General features: G+C 52.7%; 3 protein-coding genes across 3 annotated transcripts; 2 read left to right on the top strand and 1 right to left on the bottom strand.

Annotated features, from left to right (window-relative positions):
• Positions 1-1852: 1852 nt before the first annotated feature.
• On the bottom strand, positions 1853-7671 carry PRDX2 (peroxiredoxin 2). The gene is made up of 6 exons (XM_003814824.5): positions 6169-7671; positions 5588-5699; positions 5345-5498; positions 4606-4728; positions 4288-4418; positions 1853-2196 (listed from the first exon to the last, which is right to left on the bottom strand). Exons 2-6 carry the CDS (start codon positions 5688-5690, stop codon positions 2111-2113), a joined length of 597 nt encoding a protein of 198 aa, XP_003814872.1. The 5' UTR covers positions 5691-5699; positions 6169-7671; the 3' UTR covers positions 1853-2110.
• THSD8 (thrombospondin type 1 domain containing 8) lies at positions 6494-11703 on the top strand. The gene is made up of 4 exons (XM_034944744.3): positions 6494-6641; positions 8525-8730; positions 11440-11511; positions 11638-11703. The coding sequence occupies exons 1-2, from the start codon at positions 6494-6496 to the stop codon at positions 8722-8724; spliced, it is 348 nt and encodes a 115-aa protein (XP_034800635.2). The 3' UTR covers positions 8725-8730; positions 11440-11511; positions 11638-11703.
• RNASEH2A (ribonuclease H2 subunit A) lies at positions 9027-17966 on the top strand. The gene is made up of 8 exons (XM_003814822.5): positions 9027-11232; positions 11440-11511; positions 11638-11761; positions 11851-11938; positions 14501-14638; positions 14747-14834; positions 17521-17644; positions 17766-17966. The coding sequence occupies exons 1-8, from the start codon at positions 11106-11108 to the stop codon at positions 17902-17904; spliced, it is 900 nt and encodes a 299-aa protein (XP_003814870.1). The 5' UTR covers positions 9027-11105; the 3' UTR covers positions 17905-17966.
• Positions 17967-21336: the final 3370 nt, after the last annotated feature.

The raw sequence follows: 21336 nt of genomic DNA on the forward strand, positions 1-21336 counted from the left end.
CTCCCAAGTAGCTACGATTATAGGTGCCTGCCACCACGCCCAGCTAATTTTGTATCTTTAGTAGAGACTGGGTTTCAGCACGTTGGCCAGGCTGGTCTTGAACTCCTGACCTGAGGTCATCTGCCAGCCTCGGCCTCCAAAATGCTGGGATTACAGGCGTGAGCCATCGTGCCTGGCCATGGCTTTTCAACAGATTTGAAGAAGTGGGGTCCTGAGAAAATCCTGGGTAACAACAGCATCAGAGGTAACAGTTTTTTGTTTGTTTGTGTTTTTTAGATGGAGTCTCCCTCTGTCACCCAGGCAGGCTGGAGTGCAGTGGCTCGATCTCAGTTTACCGCAACCTCCACCCACAGGATTCAAGCGATTCTCCTGCTTGGCCTCCCAAGTAGCTGGGTCTACAGGCGTGCATCACCATGCCAGGCTAATTTTTGTATTTTTAGTAGAAACAGGGTTTCACCATGTTGGCCAGGCTGGTCTCGAACCCCTGACCTCAGGTGATCCGCCTGCCTGGGCCTCCCAAAGTGCTGGGATTACAGGCATGAGCCACCCCGCTCAACTGGGAGCAGCTATTATTTTTTTTTTTTGAGACGGAGTCTTGCTCTCTTGCCCAGGCTAGAGTGCAGTGGCACGATCTCGGCTCACTGCAAGCTCTGCCTCCCAGGTTCACGCCATTTTCCTGCCTCAGCCTCCCAAGTAGCTGGGACTACAGGCGCCCGCCAACATGCCTGGCTAATTTTTTGTATTTTTAGTAGAGACGGGGTTTCACCGTATTAGCCAGGATGGTCTCGATGTCCTGACCTCGTGATCCGCCCATCTTGGCCTCCCAAAGTGCTGGGATTACAGGCGTGAGCCACTGCGCCCGGCCTTGGGAGCAGCTCTTAAATGGCAAAATTCATGTAGCCAGGTGAGCCTGTGAAAGAACACCAGGAAGCCAGCCTGTCTGGAATGGAGTGAACCACAACAGGGCAGATGTCAAGGGAGACTGAGCAGGGGCCTTGGGGAGGAGTGTAGATTAAATTCCAAGGGAGATGAGTGACCCTTAGAGGGTATTAGGTGGGTACCAGCATTAATAGTGGATCTGTGGATTAAATGAGCATATTAGCCCTGTTCTGTAGGAGGAAATTGGGGTATAGAGTAGCAAAACTACTTTCCTGAACGCACACAATATTAAACTGCACCCCTGGGAACCCTGCCTTGCTGCTAATACCTGCCTTCTAGCCTAACTGCCACCCTCCCACCCCAGGGGCAGACAGGCAACCTTTCCAGCCTGGGGTGGGGCAGAGCTCACAGCAGGGACTCTGCACTCTGCACGTAGCTCAGGCTCTCATTCTTGGTTCTGCTCTTAAGACTGGGTCCCCACCCTCTTCCCCATAAGACTACACTGGGCTGGGTTCCTTTCAGCTCGAGGAAGCCGTCTTAGGAACTAGGAACTGGGCCCTACACAGGGGCCTTAGCCCCGAGCTTCACATAACTTATCTCCTACAAATTTTACCACGTGCATGGTGATCTGGGTTTGCAGTCCCATTTTACTGCTGAAGAGACCCAGAGACGATCACAACTCTTAAACGGCATTTGAACCCAGGCTGGCTGGTGACAAAATGTGGGCTTTGCCTTGCATGGCCAGATTTCTGGATGTAGGGCATCCTGGGATTTGCAAGGGACAAACGGCATACCCTACCCCTCCGAAACCGCCTTGAGCGCAAGCAGGAAAAGAGCAGGCACTGAGCATGTGATAAGACCGCCACCGTGTGGCGAAGATGAGCAACCACAGGGTCAGTTTCCCAAGCCTGAGCCTGAAGAAGGAAGGAGGTTGCAGGGGAGGACGAAAGGACAGAGCACACCAACAGACTCACACCTTTCCCTAATACTTTATTGGTCACCTCTAGGCCTGTGTGCGGCTGGGTGGGCTTGGGGGAGGGCGTCACTATTCAGCTCCTAGGTGGAGGCATGAGAAGGCCTTGGCCTAGCCCTCCAGGGTTCCATACTGTGGAGTTTGGAGGGGCAGGTCTGGCCTTTCCTGGGTCAGCACAGGGCACCCAGGTGGGGGCACAGGTGGACACCCAGCACAGGCATCTAGGCAGGGGCACAAGCTCACTATCCGTTAGCCAGCCTAATTGTGTTTGGAGAAATATTCCTTGCTGTCATCCACGTTGGGCTTAATCGTGTCACTGCCAGGCTTCCAGCCAGCGGGACAAACTGTGGGAAGACACAAGGATGCACATGAAGGCTACAGCCCCAGGTTCAAGGTGAAGCAAAGCAAGGGCCTGTGTTGCAGAAGAAAATGCTGGAAGCAAGTGGTCCAGGACCAGGAATGTGGATATTAAGATAAGCCCTCCAAGCCCAGTTCAGTATTTTTTCTTTTTCTTTTTTTTTTTTTTTTTTTTGAGACAGAGTCTTGCTCTGTTGCCCAGGCTGAAGTACAGTAGCATGATCTGAGCTCATGCAACCTCTCCCTCCTGGGTTCAAGGGATTCTCATGCCCCAGACTCCCAAGTAGCTGGAATTACAGGGGTGCACCACCACGCCTGGCTAATTTTTGTATTTTTGGTAGAGACCATGTTAGTCACGCTTGTCTTGAACTCCTGACCTCAAGTCATCTGCCCGTCTTGGCCTCCCAAAGTGCTGGGATTACAGGTGTGAGCCACCATGCCTAGCCAAGTTCAGTAGTTTCTCTTTTTCTTTTCTTCTTTTTTCTTTCTTTTTTTTTTTTTTTTTTGAGACAGAGTCCTGCTCTGTTGCCCAGGCTGGAGTGCAATGGCGTGATCTCGGCTCACTGCAACCTCTGCCTCCCGGGTTCAAGTGATTCTCCTGCCTTAGCCTCCTGAGTAGCTGGGACTACAAGTGCCCACCACCACACCCTGCTAATTTTTTGGTACTTTTAGCAGAGACAGGGTTTCACCATATTGGTCAGGCTGATCTCGAACTCCTGACTTCAGGTGATCCACCCACCTTGGCCTCCCAAAGTGCTAGGATTACAGGCGTGAGCCACTACACCTGGCCAAGTTCAGTATTTTCTAGCTGGTGTTTTTCGTACTCTTAATTCTTCAATTTCTTTTTGCCACCCAGCTCTCCTTTTTCTTCTTTTTTTCTTTTCTTTTTTTTTTTAAGATGAAGTCTTGCTCTGTTGCCCAGGCTGGAGTGCAATGGCGCTATCTCAGCTCACTGCAACCTCCGCCTCTCAGCTTCAAACGATTCTCTTGCCTCAGCCTCCCAAGTAGCGGGGATTACAGGCATGCACCACCAGGCTGGGCTAATTTTGTATTTTTAGTAGAGATGGGGTTTCTCCATGTCAGTCAAGCTAGTCTCGAACTCCCGACCTCAGGTGATCCACCCGCCTAGGCCTCCCAAAATGCTGGGATTACAGGTGTGAGCCACTGCATCTGGCCTCTTTTTTTTTTTTTTTTTGACCAATACCCCATCTCTTAAAAAAAAAAAAAAAAAGAGATGGGGTATTGCTATGTTGCCTAGGCTCGACTCAAATTCCTGGGCCTAAGCAATCTTCTGCCTCACTCTCCAGAGTAGGTGGAACTATCTACAGGCATGAGACACAGCATCTTCCTGTCTTTTTGGCTCCTTTAATCCCATCTTTGTCCCTCTGCCCCACCCCTACAGGCTTTTTTGTTGTTGTTGTTTTTGAGATGGAGTCTCACACTGGCGCCCAGGCTGGAGTGCAGTGGTGCGATCACAGCTTACTGCAGCCTTGACCTCCCAGGCTCAAGTGATCCTCCAGCCTCAGCCTCCTGAGTAGCTGGGACTATAGGCATGCTTCACAAACCAAGCTAATTTTTTTTTTTTTTTTTTTTTTTTGAGACTGAGTTTTGCTCTGTTGCCCAAGCTGGAGTACAATGGTGCGATCTCAGCTCACTGCAACCTCTGCCTCCTGGGTTCAAGCGAACTCCTGCCTCAGTCTCTCAAGTAGCTGGGATTACAAGTGTGCGCCACCACGCCCAGCTAATTTTTTGTGTTCTTAGTGGAGACGGGGTTTCATCATGTTGGTCAGGCTGGTCTCGAACTCCTGACCTCAGGTGATCCACCTGCCACAGCTTCCCAAAGTGCTGGCATTACAACCGTAAGCCACTGAGCCCAGCCCCTTTGTCCACCTTGGTTGAATGTCAGGCATTATTTGTCTCCTACCACATTAGAAACATCCTGCAGACAAAGCCCTGAGCTGAATCTTCTTTGGGGCCCTAACACCCATCTGGACAGGTAAGAGGACAGGCAGTGAATGTTTGCATGAGTGACGGAGGCGCTCAGTATGTACCCATGTGTCCTGTGTGTATCTGCTCACCTTCCCCATGCTCATCTGTGTACTGGAAGGCCTGGACCAGCCGCAGAGCCTCATCCACGGAGCGTCCCACAGGCAAATCATTAACAGTGATCTGGCGAAGGACACCCTTGCCATCGATGATAAAGAGGCCCCTGAAGACATCAGGGTTCCCAGTGAGGAGCTGGTAGCTCCCACTGCCAGAGACAAGGAAGGGACTACCAACCACCCGCTGCTAGCCACAGGGCTGGGGGCAGAGAAGACATTGTACAGGAGTGGTCCCAGCATCACAGGAATGGGGGGCAGGGCGCTCCCTGAGCCGGGCTGAGGGTCCCACAGTACCTGTAGGCAATGCCCTCATCTGTTTTCAGCACGCCGTAATCCTCAGACAAGCGTCTGGTCACGTCAGCAAGCAGGGGGATGTTCAGGGGGCCCAAGCCTCCCTCTTTCCGGGGGGTGTTGATCCTGGGAGTAGGGGAGACAGAGTTGGGGCCTCAGGATGCCTGGCACAGCAGGGTCCTCACCCTGTGGGACCAATGTGATAAGCACTGGAGGCCAGAGATAAGGGGCTTTAGAGTAGGCTGCTGGGAGCCTCACCCACCCCACCCTGGGTTGGGTGCAAGGACTGTATCCCCACGGCTGGGAAGACTGAGTTTGAGAGGCACAGCTCCAGCTAAGTGGCTTCACATGTGCTTGTAACTTGCAGCATCACCCAGCAGAGAGCCCGTGTTAAGAGTCCCCATCCTCCTCTAGCTGTGTCATGGGGTACAGCCCTTCACTTCGGTGAACTGGAGTTTCCATCTTCATGAAATAGGGCAGCACAGCCTCCCTCCTGGGAACTAAGTAGATAGAGTAGATAGAGTTGCATCTGAGTTGCATCTGCAACTCTATATGCCAGGCAACTAGTTGTCAAATGCTAATTACTGTCATCATCCTTAAAGACTTGGGCGGAGATGTTTCCATTATTTTCACGATGGGGAAACGCAGGTTCCAGAGGTTGAGCAATGGCCACGAAGCCACACAGCTGGGACCCGAGGGTGTGAGCTTAGCTGCAACCTCCCTCTTTGGCCCCTGCTCATACCAAGCCAGGTGGGTGAACTGAGAGTCCACCGAGACGCCCAGCACTTCACAGCCCAGCTTGCGGAAGTCCTCGGCACGGTTGCTGAACGCGATGATCTCGGTGGGGCACACAAAAGTGAAGTCCAGAGGGTAGAAAAAGAGGACCACGTACTTCCCTGGGGAGGAGGGACACAGAGGAGTTAGGGCCCAGCTTCTCTCATGCACGGCCCCGCTTCTACCTGGGCCCCCTCCGGGCGGCGCTCACCTTTGTAGTCCGACAGCTTCACCTCTTTGAAGGCGCCATCAACCACCGCTGTGGCCTTGAAGTCAGGGGCTGGCTTTCCGATGCGCGCGTTACCGGAGGCCATGACTGAAAGCTGAGACCCCCGCCCGGTCAGTGCGCCCGGGAAGACACTTTGTCCTCCCAACCCAAGGTCGCGCTGCGTGCTGGGCCCTGTGACTGAGTCAGCACGGCGGAGGCGACAGCACTAACCCTCACCCTCCCGGGTACCCGGTCTACGAGGCCCGGAGGCTGCCGGAGACCCGCTCTCCTGACCAGAGCACGAGTGACCCAGCCACTGCCACCAGCACCCCACGAGCGAGTCGGCCGGAGGGCGGTGTCGCAAGCCCCCAGCCCAAAAGGAGACAGTGAGGCCCGCACGAGCAGGGGGCGGGGATTCGGGCGATCGGGCCTGCGCTGCAAGGCTGTGGCCTCGGTTTCCCCCGCAAGGACAAAGGAGGCCACTATAGCGGATGGAAAGCAAAGGCGGCCAGCACTAAAGTCAGGATCGGGCCAAAGCAGCCTGAAGGGGGTCCTCCCGTCAGGTGCACTCCGGGTGTTCATACCTGCGTGGGCAAAGGCTAGACGCACGGACGATCACACGCGTGGACCCGCGTTCTCAGCGCCAAGTGAGCCCTGGGCCGCGAAGCCTTTTATGCCCGGCCCGAACCAAGACGTGCACGGCGCGGGGGAGGGAGCGGACGAGCGGAGCGGTCGGGTCCACTGCGCCCGCAGGTGCGGGGGAGCGTGCGGCCGGGTCCATGCGCCTGCGGGGGGAGACGCGTTGCTTTCGTCCGGGACCACTGCACCTGCCCGCGTGGGTAATGCGCCCGCCGCAGACTCCGCGCACGACTCCGCCTGGGAGCGCGCTGGGGGCCGTTGGAGTCCAGCATGGCCCGGACCCCGGCGGCGCTGCTGCTGGCGCCTCTGCTACTCCTGCAGCTGGCGACCCCTGCCCTGGTCTACCAGGACTATCAGTACTTAGGGCAGCAGGGCGAAGGTGACACCTGGGAGCAGCTGAGGCTGCAGCATCTAAAGGGTAACCTCAGGCGGCGGGGATGACGATGCCCAAAGACTCCCCGTTGCCCTACTTCTCCTGCTGGCTGCAAAGGGACCTTCCTCCGCGGGCTGCAAATCTCCACCCAGCTCCGCACTGGAGGCGTCCCCTTGGGCTGGTTACTTTTCTCTAAGGCTCGGTTTACTCTTGGATATATTGAAATAGATACTGCTTTAAAGCAGCTCCCAGGGGAAGAGGGGGTGTGGGCAGGACACTGAAGCTGTCACTCGGGGATAGGTGCCAGGAAGGGCAGAGACAGAGAAAGAAGGGGGCGGGCAAGCTTGGGAAATCAGAGAGGGTCCGATTGCAGAAGACCCGTGACCAGTGCAGCGAGAACGACAAGCGAAAGTCCCAAATGGAAAGATTTGGGGAAAGAATGTCCAAGGAAGAGGGAATAGCAAATGCCAAGGTGAAAAGTCCTGAAGGAGAAATGGAAAGAGGTCGGTGAGGTGTGGCAGAGACATGGGTGTGGGAGGGTAGGAGGTGTCAGACCTTAGTGAGCGGTGAGTTAGGATAAGATCGGAGTTGGGATAAGATCTGTCTCATAGGGGAAAGGGGCAGATTCAGTAAAGAGCCCTTTAAAGTGATCACAGTGGCCGGCGCGGTAGCTCACGCCTATAATCCTAGCACTTTGGGAGGCTGAGGTGGGAGGATCCCTTGGTTTCGGAGACCAGACCAGCCTGACCCACACAGCAAGACTCCATCTCTACAAAAAATATTTTAAAATTAGCCTGACTTGATGGCCCAGCACTTTGGGAGGCCGAGGCGGGAGGACTGCATGAGCCCAGGAGTTCAAGACCAGCCTGGGCAACATGGAGAGACCCCCTACTCTACAAAAATAAATAAATAAATAAAAATAAAAAATAAATTAGCCTGCCATGGTGGCATGCGCCTGTAGTCCCAGCTACTCAAGAGGCTGATACAGGAGGACCATTTGTGCCAAGGAGTTTGAAGCTGCAGTGAGCCATGATTATGCCCTTGCATTCCAACCTGGGTAACAGAGCAAGATCTTGTCTCAAAATAAATAAATTAAATAAATAAACAAACAAACTGATCATAAGAAATTGGTTTGTATATGCTAGCACAGCACCGGGAGATTTACTTACCTTCATTATGTCAATTATGCCATTTATCACTTGACAGCCCTGCTGTCAGGTGGCATTGTGCCTTCTAGGTAGGGCCATGGTCACACCCCTGAAGACAGAAGTCAGCTTCAAATGGCAGGCACCAAGGATGTTGTAGGACACTCACAACTGGGCAGGCTGGCACAGCCTGGAAGTGTCAGGTTGTAGTTCCTCTGGCCCACTTACGCCGTATATGAGCTTGGAAGGTTGGCTTGCTGTCTCTGGGTCTTGGTTTCCCCACCTGAGACTCGTGGAAATATTAAATGAGGCCAGGAATGGTGGCTGGCTCACACCTGTAATCCCAGCACTTTGGGAGGCTGAGATGGGAGTATCACTTGAGCCCAGGAGTTCCAGACCAGCCTGGGCGACATGGTGAAACACCGTCTCTGCAAAAAATACAAAAAAATTAGCCAGGCACAGTGGCATGTGCCTGTAGTCCCAGCTACTTGGGAGGCCGAGGTAGGAGGATTGTTTGAGCCCAGGAGGTTGAGGCTGCAGTGAGCTGTGACTGCGCCACTGCACTCCAGCCTGGGCAACAGAGTGAGACCCTGTCTCAAAAAAAAAAAAAAAAAAAAAGCTTAAATGAGATAATCTGTGGCAGGGTGTCTGGCATAGAGGCAGAGTCTAGCGAATATGTGCTTCTCTTATTTGTTAGTATCTTTATCTTTCTCCCTCTCTGGGGGAGGGGATTGGGAGTAGGCCCCCTCCACGTAGGTCTTCACCTCTGCCCTCCTTCTCTAGAAGTCGAGGACTCAATCCTTGGCCCATGGGGAAAGTGGCGGTGTCTCTGCGACCTGGGCAAGCAGGAGCGCAGCCGCGAGGTAGTGGGCACAGCGCCGGGCCCGGTTTTCATGGACCCGGAGAACCTGATCCAGTTACGGCCCTGCCGGCAACGGGATTGTCCATCCTGCAAGCCCTTCGACTGCGACTGGAGGCTCTGAGCCCGGGTGAGAGAGCAGGGCCGGGGCAAGTTGCGGGGCCCAGGGTGGGCGCGGAGGGAGGATGTGCGGTGCGGGGCGGGTATGAAGCGAGTTTGGGGAAGGGAGAACTGGGGCTCCAAGTCTTGAGTGACTTGAGGCTGATTTGGTTAGGGGGAAGCTGAGTCAGGAGCCGTGAGCCCCGCTGATATCTAGGGAGAAAAGGAGAAAAGTGGAGGGGGCGCCGGGCGCCGGGGCTCACGCCTGTAATTCCACCATTTTGGGAGGCCGAGGCAGGCGGATCTCTTGAGTCCTGGAGTTCAAGATTAGTCTGGGCAATATCGTTGAGATCACCTCTCCATAAAAATTTTTAAAATTAGGCCGGGCGCGATGGCTCACGCCCGCAATCCCAGCACTTTGGGAGGCCAAGGCAGGCGGATCACAAGGTCAGGAGATCGAGACCATCCTGGCTAACACGGTGAAACCCCGTCTCTACTAAAAATATGAAAAATTAGCTGGGCGTGGTGGCGGGCGCCTGTAGTCCCAGCTACTCGGGAGGCTGAGGCAGAAGAATGGCGTGAACCCGGGAAGCGGAGCCTGCAGTGAGCCGAGATCGCGCCACTGCACTCCAGCCTGGGCGACAGAGCGAGACTCTGTCTCAAAAAAAAAACCAACCAACCAAACAAACAAAAAAAAATTTAAATTAGACGAGCGTGGCGGCACATGCCTGTGGTCCCAGCTACTCGGTAGGATGGGGAGGAAGGATCGCTTGAGCCTGGGAGGCAAAGGTTACAGTAAGCCGAGATCGCTACACTGCTATCCAGCCTAGGCAACAGAGTAACATCCTGTCTCAAAAAAAAAAAAAAAAAAAAAAAAAAAAAAAAAAAAAAAAAAGTGGAGGGGGAGGCGCAGAGGAGTAAAAGGAGATAAAGAGACAATGAACTAGGACCCTGAGGAAGGGGCATGAGCCTGGTAAGGGGCAGGAACCCACAGGCAGAGGACATGAGCCCCAGTGAGCCCAGGGAATAGAAGTGGTGGATGCCAGGCACTGTGGCTGGCTCAGGCTTGTAATCCCAACACTTTGGGAGGCTGAGGGGACCGGATCGCTTGAGCCCAGGAGTTTGAAGCCAGCCTGGGCAACATAATGAGACCCCATCTCTACAAAAAATACCAAAAATAGTCGGGCACGGTGGTGTGGTGTGCACCTGTAGTCCAGCTGCTTGGGAGACTGAGGTGGGAGGATCGCGTCAGCCCAGGAGGTGGAGGTTGCAGTGAGCCAAGATCGCGCCACTGCACTCCAGCCTGGACAACAGAGAGAGACCCTGTCTAAAAAAAAAAAAAAGGCCGGGTGCCGTGGCTCACGCCTGTAATCCCAGCACTTTGGGAGGCCGAGGCGGGCGGATCACAAGGTCAGGAAATGGAGACCAACCTGGCTAACACGGTGAAACTCCATCTCCACTAAAAAGTACAAAAAATTAGCCGGGTGTGGTGGCGGGCGCCTGTAGTCCCAGCTACTCGGGAGACTGAGGCAGGAGAATGGCGTGAACCCGGGAGGCGGAGCTTGCAGTGAGCGGAGATGGCGCCACTGCACTCCAGCCTGGGGGACAAGAGCGAGACTCTGTCTCAAAAAAAAAAAAAAAAAAAAAAAAAAAGTGGGTCGAGGGGTGGGGGTGGGGACATTCATTCTAAGTTGGGAGGAATGAGCTTCTATAGGGAGCAGAGACCCTGAGCAGGAGTCCACTGAGATCTGTGATCTCCAACGGGGGTGGGGAAGGCTTGGCCTGAATGAGACAGAGGTTAGGAAGCACAGATCTTGCACGGAGTGGAGGTGGGCCGAAGGGAGCAACCAAGAGAGGGAGTTTGGGGACTCCAAATCCAAAAGCCTGGGTTTAGTGGAAGCGGGGCTACCTGGTCCAGGGGACTTAGAATGTGTACAGAAGCAGGGACCGTAAGTACAGGTCCTGAATCCAAGTGGAAGTTGGGGACCCAGTGATGCGGTGACCCGTGTCCTGGGAGTGGGGTGATATTTAACTCTCTAGTTCCCCGTTAGGCTGGGTCTTCGAAGCTACGTCTCAGTTTCCCTCTTATTTCCCCCTCTTCCCACCGGGCAACGCAGGCGGGGCCCCAGAGACCGTGAAGCAGAGCTTGCAAAGTGACCCCGTCCACCGAATTCCCCAAGCTGAGTGTTCGGCCATAGCCCTTTGGGACTACAATTCCCAGGAGGGCGCACGGCAGCGACGTCGGCGTCGGCTGCGTAAGCGTCCACGGCGGCGGGAGCGCCAGGGGCGTGTTCTGCCCGCGGATTGGCCGGAAGCAGGCTCCGCTTCGAGGCCCGCGGAAAACGCGCGCCGAGACCCGCTCCTGCGGTATTAGTTCTTGCAGCTGGTGGCGGCGGCTGAGGCGGCATGGATCTCAGCGAGCTGGAGAGAGACAATACGGGCCGCTGTCGCCTGAGTTCGCCTGTGCCCGCGGTGTGCCGCAAGGAGCCTTGCGTCCTGGGCGTCGATGAGGCGGGCAGGGGCCCCGTGCTGGGTGCGCCCTTAGGGCCAGGGAGGGGAGGGGCGTGGTACGGAGGATGCGGGAAACCGGAGTCGGGATTGCACCGCACCAGGGGAGGGGATGTGGTCGTGGTGATGGCACCTAAAGAAGCAGTGATGATAGAACAGGGATGAATGGCAACTTTCACGGGCTCAGTGATTGGACCCCGGCTGCCAGAAAACTGACACCCCTTCTCCCCAGGCCCCATGGTCTACGCCATCTGTTATTGTCCCCTGTCTCGCCTGGCAGATCTGGAGGCGCTGAAAGTGGCAGGTGAGCCCGAGGTGTTCGTCTGAGGAAGGGATTCCTGGGTATGTGCAGGGGCAGGTGAGAACTGAAAGGGGAGGGCAGGAACTGGGAGAACCAGCTGTTCCCCTTCTCTTCCAAACCTCCTCCCAGACTCAAAGACCCTGTTGGAGAGCGAGCGGGAAAGGCTGTTTGCGAAAATGGAGGACACGGACTTTGTAGGCTGGGCGCTGGATGTGCTGTCTCCAAACCTCATCTCTACCAGCATGCTTGGGCGGTGAGAGGTCCCCGGGAGGGGCAGCCAGCATGGGCTGACCAAGCTTTGTTCCTAGAATGAGATTAACTGGGCTCTGTTCCCCACCACAGGGTCAAATACAACCTGAACTCCCTGTCACATGATACAGCCACTGGGCTTATACAGTATGCATTGGACCAGGGCGTGAACGTCACCCAGGTGAGTTAACTGTAAGTTGTCCCCATTTGGTCATCTCAGGATAAAATGGGGACAAAACAGGAGTTCGAGACTGCAGTGAGCCATGATCATGCCACAGCATTCCATCCTGGGTGACAAAGGAAGACCCCCCAACCCAAAAATGGAGGCAGGGCGCAGTGGCTCACGCCTATAATCGCAGCACTTTGGGAGGCCGCGGCGGGTAGATCACCGGAGGTCAAGAGTTCGAGACCAGCCTGACCAACATGGTGAAACCCCGTCTCTACTAAAAATACAAAAATTAGCTGGACGTGGTGGCAGACGCCTGTAATCCTAGCTACTCAGGAGGCCGAGGCAGGAGAATCGCTTGAACCCAGGAGGCAGAAGTTGCAGTGAGCCAAGATTGTGCCATTGCACTCCAACCCGGGCAACAGAGCAAGACCCTGTCTCAAAAAAATAAAAAATAAACTAAAAATGGGAGGCCAGGCACAGTGGCTCACGGCTGTAATCCCAGTGCTTCAGGAGGCTTGAGGCAGGCAGATCACCTGAGGTCAGGAGTTGAAGACCATCCTGGCCAACATGGTGAAACCTCATCTCTACTGAAAATACAAAAAATTAGCCCAGCATGGTGGCGGGTGCCTGTAATCCCACCTATTGGTGAGGCTGAGGCAGGAGAATTGCTTGAACCTGGGAGGCGGAGGTTGCAGTGAGGTGAGATCGCGCCATTGCACTCCAACCTGGGGGACAGAGCGAAAAATAAAAATAAAAATAAAATAAAAAATAAATGTGGGCAAAAATGTGCAGTGTGCAGATTCAGCATCAGATACGTCTGGAGTGCCTCAGGCATATTCATTGCTACTGTTGATTTCGTGCTCCTGTTTCTGCCCTAAATGTGTGCCACACTGAGGACCACAGTGTAGCCCCTAGTCCCATCTCCATCTAATCTCTCCCTCATCCTAAAGGCTCAGTCTCCATAACAAATCCCACATGTGTCTACCTGCCACCTCTGTCCTAGCCCAGGACACCCCCCACTCCCTGGACACCTGCTGAGTGTCTTCTCTTGTCCCTCACCCTCCTATCCCTTCCAATCTGTGCCCCATGCAGCAACAGAAGGTAGTCTTTTTGAAATGCACATCTCGACATTTAGTTTTCCGATCACAGTGGAAATTAAATCAGGAAAATTCACAGTCGAGTGGGGCAGAATTACATTAAATTACCAGAGAAAAACATAAATCAGCATTGCCTCAAATGCTCTCAATGAAAGAACGGACCGTTCTGAGAGAATAACAAGGCAGAATAACCTCGACGTAGGAATTGTATGCTGGGTGTGGTGGCTCATGCCTGTAATCCCAGCACTTTGGGAAGCTGAGGTGAGCAAATTGGTTGAGGCCAGGAGTTCCAGACCAGCCTGGGCAACATAGCGAGGCTCCATCTCCACAAAAAGAAGAAGAAAGGAATTATAGCAAGGGAGACCTTGCTGAGGAGGGACCTGAGGACCAGGCCCAAATGCAGAGCTGGTGATACAGTAACTGGCGTAGACAGACAAGGGCCCTACCCGTAGGGGTTCACGGCCTAGCCTGGGCAGAAAGATGGTCAGCTGGAGGTTGGGTGCAGTGGCTCACGCCTGTAATCCCAGCACTTTGGGAGGCCGAGGCGGGCGGATCATCAGGTCAGGAGTTTGAGACCAGCCTGACCAACATGGTGAAACCCCATCTCTACTAAAAATAAAAAAAATAAAAATAAAATATGAAAGATGGTCAGCTGGTAAACAAAAAATAAAGGTTGTTTCTGAAAACAGTACTGCTGTGGAGATACCACTTTCCCCCAGCAGCTCTTGGACCCTCTGTTCGGTGCTGCAGCCAAAGGCCCCCATGCATGGGCCCAGCATCATGAACCTGGTCCCAGCTCAGGGCCTTTGTACTGGCTGTTCTCACACCTAGAGCCCTCTTCCCCAGATCTCTGCACAGTTCACTTCCTCACCTCCTTCAAGCCTTTATTCACCACTACACCTACCTAACTTTTTATTTTTTGTAGAAACAGGGTCTCCATATGTTGCCCAGGTTGGTCTCAACCACCTGCCCTCAAGCAATCCTCCCACTTTGGCTTCCTAAAGTGTTGGGATTACAGGCTTGTGCTAACACACTCTACCAATTTTTTTCTAGTGTTTTCTGCCACGTCAGTTCCTAGAACAGTATGTGGCATGCAGTAGGTGCTAAATAAGTTAGAGTAAAAGCAGCGTGATCAGAGAAAGCCTCTTCAGGAGGTGAGTTTTTTCTTTGTTTTATTTTATTGTATTTATTTTATGTTTTTATAAAGATGGGGTCTCACTGTGTTGCCAAGCCTGGCCTCAAACTCCCAGGATCAAGCGATCCTCCCGCCTCAGCCTCCCAAAGTGCTGGGATCACAGGCCTGAACAACTTTGCCTGGCCTAGGAGGAGATGTTCGAGTTGAAATCCCTGATTGATCCATCCTGGGGATGTGCTGGAGAAGAGGATTCTGGGTAGCAGGAAGAACGTGCCAGGGCTGTGAGGCTAGAGCATTGGTACAGTTGTTTGTTCAAGTAATATGTGTCTGTTGCTGTGGCAGGTATTCGTGGACACCGTAGGGATGCCAGAGACATACCAGGCGCGGCTGCAGCAAAGTTTTCCCGGGATTGAGGTGACGGTCAAGGCCAAAGCAGATGCCCTGTACCCGGTGGTTAGTGCTGCCAGCATCTGTGCCAAGGTCAGTACCCTACTAGCCATGGCTGGCTTCCACCGTCCCACTATATAGGGGCCAGGCATGGCCACCAAAGGGAAGGAGGGAGATTCCGGGTGCCTGTCTTGCCCACAGGTGGCCCGGGACCAGGCCGTGAAGAAATGGCAGTTCGTGGAGAAACTGCAGGACTCGGATACTGATTATGGCTCAGGCTACCCCAATGGTGAGCAGACACATGACCATGGTACTAATGTTGAAATGGCCAGGGCTGAGCACACTTCTGAGGTTTTCTTTTTTTCCTTTCTGTCATTTATCATTTTATTTTGCTTATTTTTTGTTTTTATTTGTTATTTTTGTTTATTTTTTGAGACGGAGTTTCACTCTTGTTGCCCAGGCTGGAGTGTAATGGTGCGATCTCGGCTCACTGCAACCTCCACCTCCTGGCTTCAAGCGATTCTCCTGCCTCAGCCTCGCGAGTAGCTGGGATTACAGGCATGTGCCACCACACCCAGCTAATTTTGTGTTTTTAGTGGAGACGAGTTTTCTCCATGTTGGTCAGGCTGGTCTTGAACTCCTGACTCAGGGGATCTGCCCGGCTCAGCCTCCCAAAGTGCTGGGATTACAGGTGTGAGCCGCCGTGCCCAGCCTATTTTTTGTTTTTATAGAGATGGGGTCTTGTCATGTTGCCCAGGCTGGTCTCAAATTCCTGGAGTCAGGCAGTCCTCCCACTTTGGTCTTTCAAAGTGCTGGGATTACAGCCATGAGCCACCACCCCTGGCCCTTTTTTTCTTCTTTTTTTAAAGAGATGGGATCTCCCTATGTTGCCCAGCCTGGTCTTGAATTCCTGGGCTTAAGTGATCCTCCTGCCTTGGACTCCCAAATAGCTAGGATTACAGGTGTGAACTACTGTGCCTGGCTAGAGGTTTTCTAAATTGCTCTGGTCACCCTACTCCACAGTGAAAGAGGCCAAGTGTTAGACAGTGGTGCCATTTGTTTATGGCCACACAGCCAGTGAGTGATGGAGCTGGATTCCAGGCCATAGGATTGCTGCTGTCTTCCCCGCTTCCCACTTTGCTGTCTTTCTGGAGCCCCAGTGATGGACTGAGACCCAAGGTGGGCATTTGTCCCTTTGTTAAGGGGAAGGGGACCAGGCGTGGTGGCTCATGCCTGTAATCCCAGCACTTTGGGAAGCTGAGGTAGGAGAACCGCTTGAGTCCTCGAGTTCAAGACCAGCCTGGGCAACATAGCGAGACCCCCATCTCTATAAAAAATTTAAAAAATTAGCCAGTTATAGTGGTGCCCACCTGTAGTACCAGCTACTCTGGAGGAGGAGGCTAAGGTGGGTGGGTTGCTTGAGCCCAGGAGTTGCAGGCTGCAGTGAGCTATGATTATGCCACTGCACTCCAGCCTTGGTGACAAGATGAGATCTTGTGTCAAAAAAAAAATAATGTTAGCCAGGTGTGGTGGCTCACACCTGTAATCCCAGGACTTTGGGAGGCTGAGGCGGGTGGATCCTTTGAGGTCAGGAGTTCTAGACCAGCCTGACCAACGTGGTGAAACCCCATCTCTACTAAAAATACAAAATTAGCTGGACGTGGTGGCACACGCCCGTAATCCCAGCGACTCGGGAGGCTGAGGCAGGAGAATTACTTAAACCTGGGAGGTGGAGGTTGCAGTGAGCCGAGATCGCATAATTACACTCCAGCCTGGGAAATGAGCAAAACTCCATCTCAAAATAATAATAATAATAATAATAATAATAATAATAATAATATTTAATGACAGGCTGGGCCAGGTGGCTCATGCCCGTAATCCTAGCATTTTAAGAGACAGAGGCAGGTAGATCATGTGAACTCAGGAATTCACGACCAGCCTGGGCAATATGACAAGACCCCATCTCTACAAAAAATACAAAAATTAGGTGTGGTGGTGCACACCTGTAGTCCCAGCTACTTGGGAGGCTGAGGTGAGAGGATGGCTTGAGCCTGGGAGGCAGGGGTTGCATTGAGCTGTGATAATGTCACTGCACTCCAGCCTGGGTAATAGAGCGAGACCCTATCTCAAAAAAATAAAAAGGCTGGGTGTGGTGTTCACACCTGTAATCCCAGCACTTTGGGAGGCTGAGGTGGGTGGATCACCTGAGGTCAGGGTGAGACCAGCCTGCCTGTCCAATATGGTGAAACCCCGTCTCTACTAAAAATACAAAAATTAGCCAGGTATGGTGGTGGGTGGCTGTAGTCCCAGCTACTTGGGAGGCTGAGGCAGGAGAATTGGTTGAACCTGGGAGGTGGAGGTTGCAGTGAGCCGAGATCGCACCATTGCACTACAGCCTGGGTGACAGAGCAAGACTCCATTTCAAAAAATAAATAAATAAAATTAAAATGTTTAATGACTTGTTCTTGGAGGTCAAGGAGATGTCTCAGAGGCAGTCTCCCTGCACTGCCCTTTTAGCAGCTCTTGGCCAGGTAAAGGTCCTGTGGCAAGAAGGTGCTTCAGACCATAGGAGGTGCCCCAGGTACTCAGCAGGAAGCCTTAGAAGAGCGGCAAGGAGGCCGGGCGTGGTGGCTCATGCCTGTAATCCCAGCACTTTGGGAGGCCGAGGTGGGTAGATCACGAGGTCAAGCAATTGAGACCATCCTGGCCAACATGGTGAAACCTCGTCACTACTAAAAACACAAAATGTAGCTGGGCGTGGTGGCATGCGCCTGTAGTCCCAGCTACTTGGGAGGCTGAGGCGGGACAATCGCTTGAATCCGGGAGGTGGAGGTTGCAGTGAGCTGAGATCGCGCCACTGCACTCCAGCCTGGCTACAGAGTGAGACTCCATCTCAAAGAAAAAAAAAAAGAGTGGCAGGGAGCTTGAATGTTATGGTGCAACTTGGACTGTCACCATTGCCCACCCTACCCCAGATCCCAAGACAAAAGCGTGGTTGAAGGAGCACGTGGAGCCTGTGTTCGGCTTCCCCCAGTTTGTCCGGTTCAGCTGGCGCACGGCCCAGACCATCCTGGAGAAAGAGGCGGAAGATGTTATATGGTGGGTGTCATGGATGTCCTGGGGGTGCTATAGGGAAGGAAGGAGGGAGGCTAGCGTTCAGCCCTGCCTGAGAGGGTTGCTCCCTGTGTAAGTGGTCACTGTCATCACCTCTCTCCCACAGGGAGGACTCAGCATCTGAGGATCAGGAGGGACTCAGGAAGATCACATCCTACTTCCTCAATGAAGGGTCCCAAGCCCGTCCCCGTTCTTCCCACCGATATTTCCTGGAACGCGGCCTGGAGTCTGCAACCAGCCTCTAGCAGCTGCCTCTATGCGCTCTACCTGCTTCCCCAACCCAGACATTAAAATTGTTTAAGGAGAACCACACGTAGGGGATGTACTTTTGGGACAGAAGCAAGGTGGGAGTGTGCTCTGCAGCCGGGTCCAGCTACTTCCTTTTGGAACCTTAAACAGAATGGGTGTTGGTTGATTAATTTTATTTGGTTTGATTTTTTTCATTTTTAAATTTTATTTATTTTATTTTATTTTATTTTTTTGAGAGATGAAGTCTCACTCTGTCACCCAGGCTGGAGTAGAATGGGGCAATCTCAGCTCACTGCAACCTCTGCCTTCCAGGTTCAAGCGATCTCCTGCCTCAGTTTCCCAAGCAGCTGGGACTATAGGCGTGTGCCATGCCCAACTAATTTGTTTTTTTTTTTTTTTGAGACACAGTCTCCTGTTGCCCAGGCTGGAGTACCATGGCACAATCTCGGCTCACTGCAACCTCCACCTCCCCGGTTCAAGCAATTCCCCTGCCTCAGCCTCCTGAGTAGCTGGGATTACAGGTGCACCCCACCACACCCGGCTAATTTTCTTTTCTTTTCTTTCTTTCTTTTTTTTTTTTTTTATTTGAGACGGAGTCTCACGTTGTCACCAGGCTAGAGTGCATTGATGCAATTTTGGCTCACTGCAACCTCTGCCTCCTGGGTTCAAGCGATTCTCCTGCCTCAGCCTCCCACGTAGCTGTGACTACAGGCATGCGCCACCACACTCAGCTAATTTTTGTATTTTTAGTAGAGACGGGGTTTCACCACGTTGGCCAGACTGGTCTTAAACTGCTGACCTCAGGCAATCTGCCCGCCTTGGCCTCTCAAAGTGCTGGGATTACAGGTGTGAGCCACTGCGCCTGGCCTAATTTTTGTATTTTTTAGTAGAGACAAGGTTTCACTATATGTTACTCAGGCTGTTCTCTACCTCCTGACCTCAGGTGATCTGCCCGCCTCAGCCTCTCAAAGTGCTGGGATTACAGGCATGAGCCACTGCACCGACCTTTTTTTAGTTATTTTTTAATTTTTAAAAATTTTTAAATTTTCTTTCTTGAGATGGGAGTCTCACTTTGTCACCCAGGCTGGAGTGCATTGGCACAATCTTAGCTCACTGTAACCTCTGCCTCCCAGGTTCAAATGATTCTCCTGCCTCAGCCTCCCGAGTAGCTGGGACTACAGGTGCGTGCCACCAGGCCTGGCTAATTTTTTGTATTTTTAGTAGAAACAGGTTTCACCGTGTTAGCCATGATGGTCTCAATCTTCTGACCTTGTGATCCGTCTGCTTCAGCCTCCCAAAGTGCTGGGATTACAGGCGTGAGCCACCATGCATTGCCTATTTTTATTTAAAAAATTTTTTGAGACAGAATCTCACTCTGTCACCCAGGCTGGAGTGCAGTGGTGCGATCTCAGCTCAGTGGAACCTCCGCCTCCTGGGTTCAAGCGATTCTCCCACCTTAACTTCCTGAGTAGCTGAGGTTCCAGGCACACGCCACGATGCCCAACTAATTTTTGTATTTTTTGTAGGGATGAGGTTTCATCATGTCGCCCAGGCTGGTCTTGTAGTCCTGGGTTCAAGTGATCTGCCCGCTGTGACCTCTCAATGTGTGAGCCACCATACCTGGCTGATTAATATATAAAATACATGATGTGGCTGGGCGCAGGGGCTCATACATGTAATCCTAGTGCTTTGGAAGGCTGAGTCAGGAGGATCTTGACCAGTCTGGACAACATAGGGTAACAAGAGCAAAACTCTGTCTCAAAAAAAAAAAAAAAAAAGTGCTGGGCTGCATGGGGGAAGATAAGAAAAAATAAAGAAAGGTCACGAACCAAACAAAAATCTTGGCGGGCAGGGTGCCGTGTGGCTGCAGTCCCAGCTTTTCTGGAGGTTGAGGTAGGCTCCAGCATGGGCGACAGAGCAAGACCATGTCTCAAAAAAAAAAAGCGTATCTGCGCATTAATGTTTGGAACAAGCTGCATTCTCTCCAGAAGGACCTAGAAGGCACAGATAAGCCCACCAGTGATTTGGGGCAGGTTGGGATGGAAGCTTCTCAAATGTTCTCCCTTCTTTCTTTGGTTCTGTTTTTGTTGGTTTTGTTTTGTTTTGTTTTGAGACAGAGTCTCGTTCTGTCACCCAGGCTGGAGTGCAGTGGCACAGTCTTAAGTCACTGCAACCCCCACTTCCCAGGTTCAAGCAATTCTCCTACCTCAGCCTCCCGAACAGCTGGGACTACACCATGCCCAGCTAGTTTTCGTATTTACCATGCCCAGCTAGTTTTCGTATTTTTAATAGTGACAGGGTTTCACCATGTTGGCCAGGCTGGTCTTGAACCCCTGACCTCAAGTGACCCGCCTGCCTCGGTCTCCCAATGTGCTGGGATTATAAGTGTAAGCCACTGTACCCAGTCTGTTTTTGTTTTCTGAGACAGGGTCTCTGTCACCCAGACCAAAGTGTTGCCATGTGATCTTGGCTCATTGAAGCTTCGAATGCCTGGGCTCACAGGGTCCTCCCACCTCAGCCCTGTGAGTAAGTGGAACTACAAGTATGCCACCACGCACAGCCAATTAAAAAAAAATGGCTGGGCGCGGTGGCTCACGCCTGTAATCCCAGCACTTTGGGAGGCCGAGGTGGGTGGATCACGAGGTCAGGAGATCGAGACCATCCTGGCTAACAACGGTGAAACCCCGTCTCTACTAAAAATACAAAAAAATTATCTGGGCATGGTGGCGGGTGCCTGTAGTCCCAGCTACTTTGGAGGCTGAGGCAGAAGAATGGCGTGAACCCGGGAGGCGGAGCTTGTAGTGAGCCAAGATAGCGCCACTGCACTCCAGCCTGAGTGATAGTGCGAGACTGAGCCTCAAAAAAAAAAAAAAAATAAATAAAATTAAAAAAAATTTGGTAGAGACAGGATCGCCCTGTTGCCCAGATTGGTCTCTCAAATTCCTGAGCTCAAGCGATCCTCCCATCTCACCCTCCCAAAGTTCTTGGGATTATAGGCGTGGGCCACTGCGCCTGCCCTGCTCTCTTTTTTGAGACAGAGTCTTGCTTTGTTGCCCAGGCTGGAGTGCAGTGTTGCAGTCTTGACTTACTGTGCCCTCAAACTCCTGAGGTCAAGCGACCCTCATGCCTCGGCCTTCAAGTAGCTAGCACTGCAGGCATGTATCACTATGCTCAGCTAAGTTTTTTATTTCATAGAGATGGGGCCTTCCTATGTGAGAGGAGGCCTAGCACTTTGGGAGTCCAACAGTATGTTGTGTTCTTGAGATGGGGTCTCACTCTGTCACCCAGGCTGGAGTGCAATGGCATAATCTTGGCTTACTGAAACCTCCACCTCCCGGGCTCCAGCGATTCTCCTGCCTCAGCCTCCCAAGTAGCTGGGATTACAGATGCGCACCTCCACGCCCACCTCGGCCTCCCAAGTGCTGGGA

Source organism: Pan paniscus, chromosome 20, assembly GCF_029289425.2.
Source record: "Pan paniscus chromosome 20, NHGRI_mPanPan1-v2.0_pri, whole genome shotgun sequence".
Taxonomy (NCBI): Eukaryota; Metazoa; Chordata; class Mammalia; order Primates; family Hominidae; genus Pan; species Pan paniscus.

Coding starts and splice junctions, on each gene's coding strand:
- PRDX2 (XM_003814824.5), bottom strand. CDS start 5,690: ATGGCCTCCGGTAACGCGCGCATCGGAAAGCCAGCCCCTGACTTCAAG. Junction 4,729..5,344: donor CAGTTCACCCACCTGGCTTG/GTATGAGCAGGG, acceptor CCCTACTCCCAG/GATCAACACCCCCCGGAAAG. Junction 4,419..4,605: donor GATGAGGGCATTGCCTACAG/GTACTGTGGGAC, acceptor TGATGTCTTCAG/GGGCCTCTTTATCATCGATG.
- THSD8 (XM_034944744.3), top strand. CDS start 6,494: ATGGCCCGGACCCCGGCGGCGCTGCTGCTGGCGCCTCTGCTACTCCTG. Junction 6,642..8,524: donor GAGGCTGCAGCATCTAAAGG/GTAACCTCAGGC, acceptor CTCCTTCTCTAG/AAGTCGAGGACTCAATCCTT.
- RNASEH2A (XM_003814822.5), top strand. CDS start 11,106: ATGGATCTCAGCGAGCTGGAGAGAGACAATACGGGCCGCTGTCGCCTG. Junction 11,512..11,637: donor GGAGGCGCTGAAAGTGGCAG/GTGAGCCCGAGG, acceptor ACCTCCTCCCAG/ACTCAAAGACCCTGTTGGAG. Junction 14,639..14,746: donor CTGCCAGCATCTGTGCCAAG/GTCAGTACCCTA, acceptor TCTTGCCCACAG/GTGGCCCGGGACCAGGCCGT.